The following is an 11,359-nucleotide window of genomic DNA, read 5'->3' on the forward strand; positions in this document are numbered from 1 at the left end:
AGAAGTGGCTGTCACCACAGAATTATGTATTTATTTGTATTCTGCAAAAGTCTGCAAGCCTCATCTCCGATGCCACCAGTTCCCACAAAATGGTCTTTTAAAATCTACAATTTTTTATTTTGCACTTTTTCAGGAAACATAAGGTGTCTTTGGTTCACTGTACAATAATATTTACAACATTTACAGGGAGAAAACTGACAAAGAGAGAAGAAGCACGGGAAGCGACGACAATGACGTATGCACCTTGTAATACATTACACATCCAAACATTGGACCCATGGGATTTTCTTTGGGACATTGTTGGGGGAAAAAAATGCCTTAAAGATGTTTCCACTTGTGCCTGATTTTTCTTTTAAGCTTTTGCTGCCAAATTCTTACTAGATCCTGACATACCATACTCCATCCTTCACTTATTTTGCTACTGTTAGTATTTGCGAAATGTTACACCCTAACCACAAAATACTGTTATCATTCAGATTTTAGGATTATCCAAAATGGCTTTAACAAGCATGCAAAAATTTCTTGCAACATGCCAGCAAAGAATGTCTAGTTCACAGTGTCTCACTCTGTGTACGAGGCACACACATTTCCTCTTGTACATTTGGCCTGAAAAAGGTGTTAGTCTAAGTGTTTTATGTAATACAGAGAGAGGTGATAATAGGAGCAAGCAGCAATGCTTGTTGCATGGGCATTTCTGCTGCACCAATGATGACTATTCCTTCCCAATCAAAACAAAATTTCAAGTGCATTACACAGTAATAAATGACAAAAAATGTCCTAAAAATCCAAAAGTCATTCACACAAAGACATTTTTTTAAAACTTAAAGACTAGTTGAGGGTGACTACACCCACCTAAATGCAAGGCACTCCAAATTGTGTCACAGGAAGTGCAGGTTTAATGTACTCAGCAGTCTGACCTATCGACCTAAGTTGCTGACTGGATTATCGACAAGTCTTCAAGAAGAACACAATGTGAAGATGATTGTGTTTTGGATTGCACTGAATTTTCTTCATCACGGATGTAAGTGCTTTTTTGTTCAGTCTTAAATGCTCATAGTCAAGACGTGCATGTCATGTGAGTCATATTGGATCATATAACTATTGTTACTCAATGTGCTTTAATGTGTTATGTCAGATGCACTGGTTTCACAAATCACTGTTCAAGTTGGAGAACCTGCAACCTTCATCTGTAGTCTACCTCACACAGAGGTCCTCCCTCGACAAGTCCACTGGTATAAACAGAGTGCCGGGGATACACTGAAAGTAATTGTGACTGTGCGGAAATCTAAACCACCTGAGTATGCACAAGATTTTCCTAAATCCAGATGGGCGATAAACAGCAACAGCAGTTTTAGTAACCTGACCATTTTGAGGACAGTTCGAGAGGATGAGGGAATGTATCACTGTGGAGTCTCCGAGTGGCTTGCAGACATTATATGGACTGGGATGCATTTATTAATAAAAGGTACTGACAAAATCAGTACATTTCAAAATATTTCTCATTTTTAATATTTTTTTATTTTGTTTTATTTCTTTTTATGGTGTTTTTTTTTAATTGCTGAGGCTTTCACCAGAATCTAACTTTATGTGTTTTAAATGCACATTTGTTATTATTTTGGCAGTATTATTAGTAGTAGAGTATTAATTTTAAATTATTTTAAAAATATTAGTATGCTTCTAATTTAATATATACAATTCCTAAATTAAAAATTTATAACAAAGCTTGTATAACTTTAAAAAAAACTTTATGTCCAACAGGAAAAAATCAGAGCACATCCAACTCTTCTGTTGCTCAGAGTTCAACAGTATCATCTGGAACTAAGCCAGACATTCATGGTAACACAATCATTGGTCTATCAATTAAAACATTTTGATATACTGTAACTGTCAGATTTCACACTTACAACTACGTAAGTGAAATGTTGTGATTTTACTTTACAATCAAGAGGACTATAGAGATTAAACAATATTTACTTTAACTTGTGTAACTTTTTTTTTTAATCCATATTTTTCCAGGAAGCAGCATATGGTCACACAGATCCAGTGCAGTTATTTTTATGCTGTGTGGTGTCTTGGCTATAAGCCTGATTGTTATAGCTATCCTTATTGTTGCAATGAAGAAAGATGACACACAATATTGCAAAGGTAATAGCAGCTATTCATATTTTCCCAGAAAACAGCATTTTAATTTCTGCATTCATAGTTCTTGTTTTTTTTCCCTCATATTTCATAATCTAGGTGTTGTTCCCCTGCGAAAAAACACTGGTATCCAGAAAACTCAACAGGTAAAGTAATAAAAGACTGAATTAACCTCATCAGAATGAAATGTTACTTTTGACATTTTGTTTTTTCCCCCTTAGAAAGCAGAGGATGTGTGGTTTTACTCTGCAGCGGTCTTTGCCATGATGAGAACTGACAGAGGTGCGACAACAGATGCAGCTGAGAGGGAGAGACTCTACACTGCTGTCAAGGCCTTTGGGTTGGATTAATGACTTAAGAGCCTTTTGGATCCACTGAATAATTTAGGTGTTATGTGTTTAGAGTTAAAGAGTTTCTTTTATGTCACAGTACAGTACACCTAATATTAGGTATATTAGATATCATTACAAGTGTAAAAAATGTATTTCAGTTAAACTTCTGTTTAAGCATGAACTTCTTCTACATCTGTATACATGCATGCAACCTTTTCAGTCTGGCTAGGGACATTACTCTTTTCTGGATTAAGTCTCAGGCTTACTTTCACAAAAGCAAAAGGCTGAGTTATACAGTACTATGTAAGGAAAACTACTGTAGTCAAACGTAAAGACCTAAGTAGGGATACACTTGTAATGAAGTAGAGGAACACCGTTTCAGAGACGTTTTCTTGTAATATAATAATATGTAAATAAATAAAACACTTTCTAGTACCAAACTGTTGCTTTTGGTGTGATTTGTAGCACTTTTATTTCACCATAAGAAGGTACTTTGGTTTCCTCTTAAAGCACTATTAGGGCACAACTAACACTACAACACCAGTATTCACTAAGCAGGTGGTCAACACAACATTTAAAGATCAATTAAACTGAAGCACACACGATGTTCAATGTGAGCAGCACATGTTTACTGTGGTTATAAGAATGACGAACTTACAAATGCAGCGCACTAAAAATATTTGCTTCTTTCCTTATTTTTTTGTTTTGTTCTCTTCTCTTTATTTATTTTCTTTCTCAAAATAGTGATCCAATCTGTTTGTTTTTTTCGTTTCAACAATGATTTACCTTGCAAATACTTCATATAATTAATATTTTAATATTTGATGACTTAAAAAAATTATTAAAAACAGTTAGGCAACCTTGCTGTTTGTGCTTTTACTGTCTGAGAGCAGCAGGTTGAACAGATGATGGGCAGGATGGGATGAGTCCTTTAAGATCTTTGTGACTTCCTCAAGGCAGTGGGAGGTGAACATAAAACGCTTTAAGTCAAGTCTCTTTAAGTCTCAGACAGAGTAGAAATGTGCTATAAAAGAACCAATGCATCTAACTTGGCATCTCTGATGCCCCTCTTCAAACCTGACCTGGCAACACTATATTGTTGTATGCCATCAGATCTGAAAACCATGTTAAAGGCCTTAAGCAGGACTCGGACAGCTTTCATTATCCACGGCTTGTTGTTAGAGAAGGGAAATATGTTTTGTGGTAGTGACCGTGTCGATACAACTTCTTATAATAGAAGAGTACATTGTAAGTGTAGATGTCGTCATCATTAACTAGACCAGTCAGTTCAATCAAAGAAGTCCCAAAGCTGTTCAGATGTTCTCTTGGGCCTCACTAGAACTCTAGCAGTTGGTTTCACCGTTTTAATGATGTTGCTTGCTAATGGCATTTAGCAAGTGACCCAGGGCTATAGCCATGTTAGTTTGAAGGGGGGATGTAAACAGTACTAATCATTGCCCCTGAGTTCTCCAGGTAAGTAAAAGGGGCGTCACTTAACAGTCAAATGCTTTCAAGTCCGGGGAGCATTGAGTGACGGTAATCTTAGTGTGTGTGCACCTGCTGTTGTTTGTATACACACACAGTCCTCTCCCTCTGCTCTTACCGGAGTCACTTGCTCTGCTAGCCTGGTATGTGGTGTGACCTGTTAGCTGCATAGGTTCCTCTGAGATCTGGGATCGTGGTGTTGAGTCATGTCTCAGGACGCAGCAGTCCTCTACTTCCTTCCACGCAGTCACAGTAACCTCCAACTCTTCCACCTTGCTGGAAAGTGACTGTATATTTGTGATGAAGAGAATAGCAATGGAAGTCTTCTGGGAACCTTTCAGGTCGCCTCTCATGGGGAGCATACACCACAGAGACCCCAGTGGCCTTACGATCCCCATCAGGAAGTCTCGATGGTCTGCAACTAATATGCATTGGACCGATGCCTATCAATTCATGCCGGCTGTAATTTATCCTCACATAAGCATACAAGGCACTCACTAGAAAGTTAACTAAAATAATCCCTATTAACATAAGCCATCTTACTGGTTGCTGAGCTGCTGTATGTTTCATGTGTGCATGCACTATGTGCATTTCACAACACGCCGATCTCTGGAAAGCAGATTCAGCAAACTCGAAAACTTGATCAAAACTTGATTAAAATGGATTTAATAAACTTGTTTAACACTGAGATGGGAAACTGACTTTTCTATTTTTGGAGAGCATGTGTGTATGTGCACCCTGAGTTAAGTGCATGTATGAATAGCAAAGCCAAACAAATCACCAATAGATTAAACAGGACAGGAAAAAGAGTTGTTTTATTCAGTATTGCTCTAATATTTGCTTTATATCTATTAGTAAGAAACACTATTTATGTTTTAGAGTTATTTTCCCCCACAGGCTGAAAAAAAAGGAGAAAAAATTATTAACTTACTCTCACCACTTTCACCATTAGACCACAAAACCAGTTTGGTTTTCTTTCAAGAACATTTTTTAGTGACAAATTCTGAGAAACTCTCCTCTTGCTTTATTTTCCTTTATTGTCCTAAACACTTTGTTTTTCACATTTCATTACTAAAGTCAGTTACTTCTAATCCAACCCAATCTCTCACCATTTTCATTCCTTGTCTGTTTGGGCGTGGACTTGGCAGTACGATCAAACTATACACCCAAGATGAATCCAGTCATCGAGACCCAGCAATATTTAAGCTTTCTAAACAGCAATGAGTCCATATATGTGTTACAGCCTTTATGATCCAATTCAAATTGCCATCCAGTTTTCTTAATGTTATTTTGTTCCCATGTGTCAGATTTGTCTCTTGCACTTTTTAGTGTGATGGTCAGTTCTCCACTTTCTACGCTCTCTGTTAAAAAGCTTGCCTGTCTACATTCCACTCCACTAAGAACCCATTAACCAGCACTGCTTTCTCTCTTCCTTAAACAGCTCTGTTGTTATACAGAGAAAGTCTGCCAGACTTACTTTGCAGTACACCTGTTGTTGTTTATATGTGAGTGAGTACATTTTTAGCTTAAATCTTGTAGTTTGAGCTTGGCATTATTCTGATTCTTCCTCTGTGATTATGTGCGTTTTTAAATGTGTTAAGAAAATAGACTTTAATTCTGATTTTTACATGTGCAAAACAACTTTTAAAGGGAACATTCGGTCAGCCTGATCTTTATTTCTTACAAGGAAAAATAAATTTTGTGGCCCTTCATATGTATAGTGTTCCTCTAAGATGCACAATGTGATACATTTCTTGCACTAGAGTACATATCGCAAACAGCAGTAGTTCTTTTAAGTCGAAAGACTGGAATTCAGAATAGAACTCATACACAAACTGGCCTTCCAACGGAAAAAAAACATCAGTAATTAATGTGGATAGCTGCAATGAGAGATGAATGACAGCCTTGTTTCATTAAGCCAAGGACAGGAAGTGTGCTTTGAATCTGATAACCAATCAGATGCATTTTACGCTAAAGGTATGGCCATCCCACCTCCTTCACTCACTAAAATATGAACAACATCCTTAACAAAAGACACTGTCAAGATGATCATGGTATGGATTACACTGATTTTTCTTCATCGTGGATGTAAGTGCTTTTTTTTATTATTCTCTCTAATAATTTTCTTAGCTTGTACAAGCTAACCAATAGAGGATTATTAGAATAAACAATCTGTGAGAGGACTTTTACATGTACATAATGCTTTTTAAATTTTTTTTCTATTTTACCTCAGATTCTTTGGTTCCAGTGAAAACAGTTCAACTTGGTGAACCAGTGACCTTAACATGTGCTTTACCCAAAGGGCTGCAGAGTGGAGAAGTCCACTGGTACAAGCAGAATCATGGGGATACCCTAAAGTTAATTATGACATCGTTTAAATCTACACCTCCAGAGTATGGTCCTGCATTTTCTAATTCAAGATTTAAGGTAGATAAAGATAACAATTTCAGCAATGTGACCATTTTGAAGACAGTCCAAGAGGACGAGGGAATCTATCACTGTGGGCTCACAGAGTGGATTAGGACTAACTGGAGTGGCACATATTTGTTTGTAAAAGGTAAGTGTACATCCACATTTGAAAACTTTAAATTTCTCTGACTTTTTTTTTGGAAAATTTTATTTGTTTTGTATTACACAGGAAACACTCAGAGGACATCAAGCTATACTGTTGTTCAGCGGCCAATAATATCAGATCCACTCCGTCTAGGAGACTTTGTGACACTCGAGTGTTCAGTCCTCTCTGAATCTGACAACAAGATATGTTCTGGAGAGCTTAATGTTCTTTGGTTTAAAGCTGGATCACATACATCTCATCCCAACATCATCTACACTGATATAAATAAACAGAATAAATGTGAGAAAAGATCTGACACTCAGAAAAGATGCATTTATCACTTCTCTAAGAACGTCAGCTCCTCTGATGCTGGGACTTACTACTGTGCTGTGGCCACATGTGGGGAGATATTATTTGGAAATGGAACTAAACTGGATAGTCATGGTACCTGCACCACTCTATCTTTTAATTTAAAAACTAGAATATTTAAGTTTAAAATTTGTAACTTTCAGCTGAATTTAGTAGCATTTTGGTGTAAAACAAGTATTTGTAAACAAGTATTTTCTATTTCACTGCAATCTCATTAGGAGATGACATTAAACTTATTTAATTTTGCATCCACTCTAAAGGGTAAAATTGCATCATTCTGCTTTCCATTTCTTCAAAAAGGGGAAAAATGATAAACTAACAAAGGCATGTTTTGTTTTTTTCTTTGTTGCTGCAGGAGACTACACATGGTCACAGAGCGCCAGAACAGTTATTTTTCTACTGTGTGCTTTATTGGCGATATGTCTGATTGTTATAGCTGTCCTTATTTGCACATCAAAGAAAAACAGCGGGGATAACTGTGAAGGTAATTAAAGTTAATCATAGCAATCTCATCAACGAATTTAAGTAAAAGGTTTTCAATTTGAATTCATTGTTATCTGTATTATTCTGCAATTAAGTTGCTGTTTTGCAGGAAACCTTTAGTGATCAGAGAAGACAACAGGTAAAGTACTAAAACTAGGGCTGTCCTCGTAAAATAATAATTTAAAAAGCCTAATTGTGTTTAGATTTTAACATTTCCCATATTTTTCTTTGATCGATTTTCCCAGAATAAGGACACATGGATGTTTTCTGCTGCTGTCTTTACCCTGATGAAAGCTGAGAGAGGTGCATTAAAGGATGGAAAAATGTCGAAAAGGGAGCGACTCTACATGGCTTGCAAGGCTTTGGGGCTGGATTAGTGAATTAGTTAGCCTATTTAGAATCCCTCGGTATGCAATAATCGAGCTGATGTTTGCTTTTTAGTAATGGGCTTCTTATCTCTTTTAGTATTCAATACAGTATATGTTATATCAGCATGCTTATTTGTATTTAGAATGAATTATTTACACACATTGCATTGATGCATGAATGTTGTTGCATGAACTGTGTGCAAAAGTCAAAGGCAGAAATGTATTTGCAGTTCTGTAATGTATCAACCATGCTAAAATTCTGCCACATGAATAAATACAATGCTTAAAAGAGAAATGTGTTCGTGAAATTATACTATAAATAGGCTTTAATAGATGACCACCCTGGATAGGTTGTCAGTCTATCACATGACTAACATGGAGAGGCACACAACTATTAACACCTATGATTAATTTTTATTATAACACTCTAAATGCAAGACTTAACTTGCATACTATGCTAGAAATAGTGTGCTATTAATAGGGAATTTAATGCTAATGTGTTGATAAAATAAAAAGTAGTGATTCATATTAGCTTTACTACTTTTAGTCAAAGATCTAACCTTTAGAGAAGTTTGACAAAGCTGTGTTTTGCCTTGCTAAGAAGGCAAAATACAAAAAATAAATGCAAGTTTTTTCACTTTAGTTCCTTCACAAAACAGGATTTTCACATCCATAGTTTTGGTCAGACTAGAGACACAGCTTTCATCATTCCACATAATTCCTGTACCTGCAAGTGTAAATGAATTTTGGCTCACATTAAGCTCTGAACCAGTACAATCTATTCATCATCATCATCATCATCATCACCTTTATTTATAAAGCACTTTAAAACAACCACAGCTGACACAAAGTGCTGTACATTTGAGCTAAATAATAAAATGACATAAGATATAAATAAAAGCCAAATAAAAGAAAAAAATGAAATAATTAATATAATTACAAGAGAAACTAAGTCTCACTGAGGTCAAAAGCCAAAGAATAAAAACGGGTTTTAAGACGTGTTTTAAAAGTGGACAGTGAAGGCGCCTCTCTAACGTGCAAGGACAGGTTAATTTAATAATTTAGGAGCCATGATAGAAAAGGGCCTGTCCCCTCTGAGCTTCCTCCTGGGTCTCGGTACTTCCAGGAGCAGCTGGTCAGCTGACCTAAGAGACCGACAGGGTGTGTGGGGATGAAGAAGCTCAGAGAGGTAAGGCGGGGCAAGATTGTGAAAGCATTTAAAAACAAACATAAGAATTTTAAAATGACCTCTCAAAGACACAGGCAGTCAATGCAGTGAGGCCAGCACAGGGGTTATATGCTCTCTTTCAGGAGTTCCTGTTAACATTCGTGCAGCGACATTTTGAACCAGCCGCAGACGTGAGAGCAGCGACTGACTGGCCCCCACATAAAGTGAGTTACAGTAGTCCAGACGGGAAGAAATAAAAGCATTGATCACTGTTTCAAGGTGCTGGTTAGAAAGAAAAGACTTCACTTTTGCCAGTCACCTGAAATGATAAAAACTGGACTTCACCACTGCTCTAACTTGTCTGTCCAATTTATAATCACTGTACAACTTAAAACCAAGGTCAGTAATAACAGGTTTAGAATAAACTTGCAAGGGTCCCAAATCAACAGAGGAGGACTCACGGGGACTACTGGGTCCAAACACAACACCTCTGTTTTCTTTTCATTAAAATTTAAAAAGTTTAAAGCCAACCACACTTTAATGTCATTTTCTCTAAAACCTTGGAAAGTAAAGGCAGCTTGGAAACAGGCCTATAATTAGCTAATAGGCAAGTGGACAAGTGAATGCTTTTGAGTCTCCCAGCAGAACTGACACGTTCTGCAGACTTTCATTTCATGAGCCTTGTTTCAGGTTTCATTAGACAAATTTATGCTGATTCATCCTCTTTTATGAAATTATTAACAGTAAGCAAAAAGGGTAAGAATTTACTTTTCTATGTTGTAAATAACATTTCAAACAAAAGCAACATTGCCACCAAGTTCAAAAACAAAGGGAACCATTGAGAGATCTCTGCAGTATGAATCTGGGCTGCAAAAATAAGAAATGAGATATTGTTCTGAGCCAATAACAACATCTAGATCTGCAGGCACAACATCTAGAGAACTACATTCTTCACTTAACATCAGTGTTCATCATTTAACAATAAGAAAGAGACTGGGAAAAAATTGAGTCTATGAAGGGATCCAAGGTGGGAAAAAACTGCTAATTATCCCCATGACTTTCTGGAACAGATCAAGTACCAACAGTTCATTAGATTTCTCATGAACTGTTGATACTTTTAAACTTCAATTCAGGATATCCTATGTGAAATTTGTTTTCAGCTGTGGTTTGAATCAGTGATTTGCCATTTTGTGGCCGTTTTAGAAATGTGTTGCATTTGAAGCTGTTTACTTAGAACAGCTCTCACCAACAGCTTTCAGCACATTTAAAAAAGACCTACTGAAGATGTCTCACCAGTACATGAACAAACTGAACTGATTATTTGATTATTTCAGTTGTACTTGCTTAATACTTTGGTTATTTTGGGGGACACGGGAGACAGACACCATCTCTACTTTTAAGATTAGGCTTAAAAATTTCCTTTTTCATAAAGGATATAGTTTGGGCTGGATCAGGGGACCCTGAATCCTCCCTTAGTTAAGCTTCAATAGATCTAGACTGCTGGGGGATTCCCATGATTCACTGAATGTTTTCTCTTCAGCCACCTTTTTCACTCACTATGTGTTTATACACCTCTCTGGATTTAATTACTAGTTTTTATTAATCTCTTTCATTGCATTTCTTTGTCCTGTATTCCTCCCCTCATCCCAACCAGTCACAGCAGTTGACCGCTCCTCCTTGAGCCTGGTTCTGCGGGAGGTTTCTTCCTGTTAAAAGGGAGTTTTTCCTTCCCACTGTTACCAAATTGTAGGGTCATTACTTTACCATATAAAGTGCCTTTAGGCAGCTGTTGTTATGGTTTTGCACTATATAAATTGAATTGAAATGAATTATTTGAGTGTTGTGTCTGTATTTCTTTTGTTTTAAGGATGTGACAAGCATAAGTTATTGCATCTTCAATTTTAATCAAAAATTCTAAATAACATTTTTACTAAAATCTCCAGTGTGTGCTTGGTTAATGATTTGCACTTTACCTTCTCTTTGTTCATAGTTCTCTCTGTAACTACAAACAAACACAAAAAAAACATGAAAGTGTGAAACGGTCAGCTCATGGTGGAGAAAAAGGTGTGATGATGTGTCTAACCTTTTCACACCTATTGCTTTTTGATAAAACAGTGGTAGCTGTTACTTGATATTACAGAAAGAGAGATAAAAGGAAGAGAGAGGAAGTATAAGAGGAAGAAAGGCCTCTTTGTACATGCTTGGTTGAAAGCAAAATCATTGCAATGCTAAAGTTTCCATGTATCACAATTGTGATTGTCTTTCATAAAGTGAAATAAAACAAACAATCAACCAAGAAAACCCCAGTATAATGTATAGAGTTAATACCTATTTCACATAACCAGTATCATGACTGAAAATTATATTCCACATTCTCAAGAAACAAGCAGTCTCAGCTGTTTTATTTAGTTTTTTGTTGTTGTTTTCAAATTCATCTGTAAAGTCTTTTAAACACTTCTCA

At 36.5% G+C, this 11,359-nt stretch overlaps 2 protein-coding genes across 4 annotated transcripts; both read left to right on the top strand.

Moving 5' to 3' along the window:
- Positions 1-215: 215 nt before the first annotated feature.
- On the top strand, positions 216-2,911 carry LOC100696610 (uncharacterized). Its single transcript, XM_003443363.5, has 7 exons — positions 216-235; positions 885-1,021; positions 1,136-1,465; positions 1,759-1,836; positions 2,017-2,145; positions 2,239-2,285; positions 2,361-2,911. The coding sequence occupies exons 1-7, from the start codon at positions 231-233 to the stop codon at positions 2,487-2,489; spliced, it is 855 nt and encodes a 284-aa protein (XP_003443411.3). The 5' UTR covers positions 216-230; the 3' UTR covers positions 2,490-2,911.
- Positions 2,912-5,990: 3,079 nt separating this feature from the next.
- On the top strand, positions 5,991-8,025 carry LOC106098094 (signal-regulatory protein beta-2). 3 transcript variants are annotated; one of them, XM_013270340.3, is made up of 6 exons: positions 5,991-6,044; positions 6,190-6,513; positions 6,595-6,954; positions 7,235-7,363; positions 7,458-7,501; positions 7,608-8,025. In XM_013270340.3, exons 1-6 carry the CDS (start codon positions 6,002-6,004, stop codon positions 7,737-7,739), a joined length of 1,032 nt encoding a protein of 343 aa, XP_013125794.1. In that variant the 5' UTR covers positions 5,991-6,001; the 3' UTR covers positions 7,740-8,025. The 3 variants fall into 3 exon arrangements, with proteins under 3 accessions (XP_013125794.1, XP_025754855.1, XP_013125795.1); XM_025899070.1 differs by having other exon boundaries at positions 7,472-7,501; XM_013270341.3 differs by lacking the exon at positions 7,458-7,501.
- The last annotated feature ends 3,334 nt before the right edge of the window (positions 8,026-11,359 follow it).

Source organism: Oreochromis niloticus, linkage group LG2 (assembly GCF_001858045.2).
Source record: "Oreochromis niloticus isolate F11D_XX linkage group LG2, O_niloticus_UMD_NMBU, whole genome shotgun sequence".
Taxonomy (NCBI): domain Eukaryota; kingdom Metazoa; phylum Chordata; class Actinopteri; order Cichliformes; family Cichlidae; genus Oreochromis; species Oreochromis niloticus.

Excerpts from the sequence above, each read along its gene's own strand:
- LOC106098094 (XM_013270340.3), top strand. The coding sequence starts at position 6,002 with ATGATCATGGTATGGATTACACTGATTTTTCTTCATCGTGGAT. Across the intron at positions 6,514-6,594 it reads CACATATTTGTTTGTAAAAG|GAAACACTCAGAGGACATCA; the intron begins GTAAGTGTACAT and ends TGTATTACACAG. Across the intron at positions 7,502-7,607 it reads GTGATCAGAGAAGACAACAG|AATAAGGACACATGGATGTT; the intron begins GTAAAGTACTAA and ends CGATTTTCCCAG.
- LOC100696610 (XM_003443363.5), top strand. Across the intron at positions 1,466-1,758 it reads GATGCATTTATTAATAAAAG|GAAAAAATCAGAGCACATCC; the intron begins GTACTGACAAAA and ends TATGTCCAACAG. Across the intron at positions 2,286-2,360 it reads GTATCCAGAAAACTCAACAG|AAAGCAGAGGATGTGTGGTT; the intron begins GTAAAGTAATAA and ends TTTCCCCCTTAG.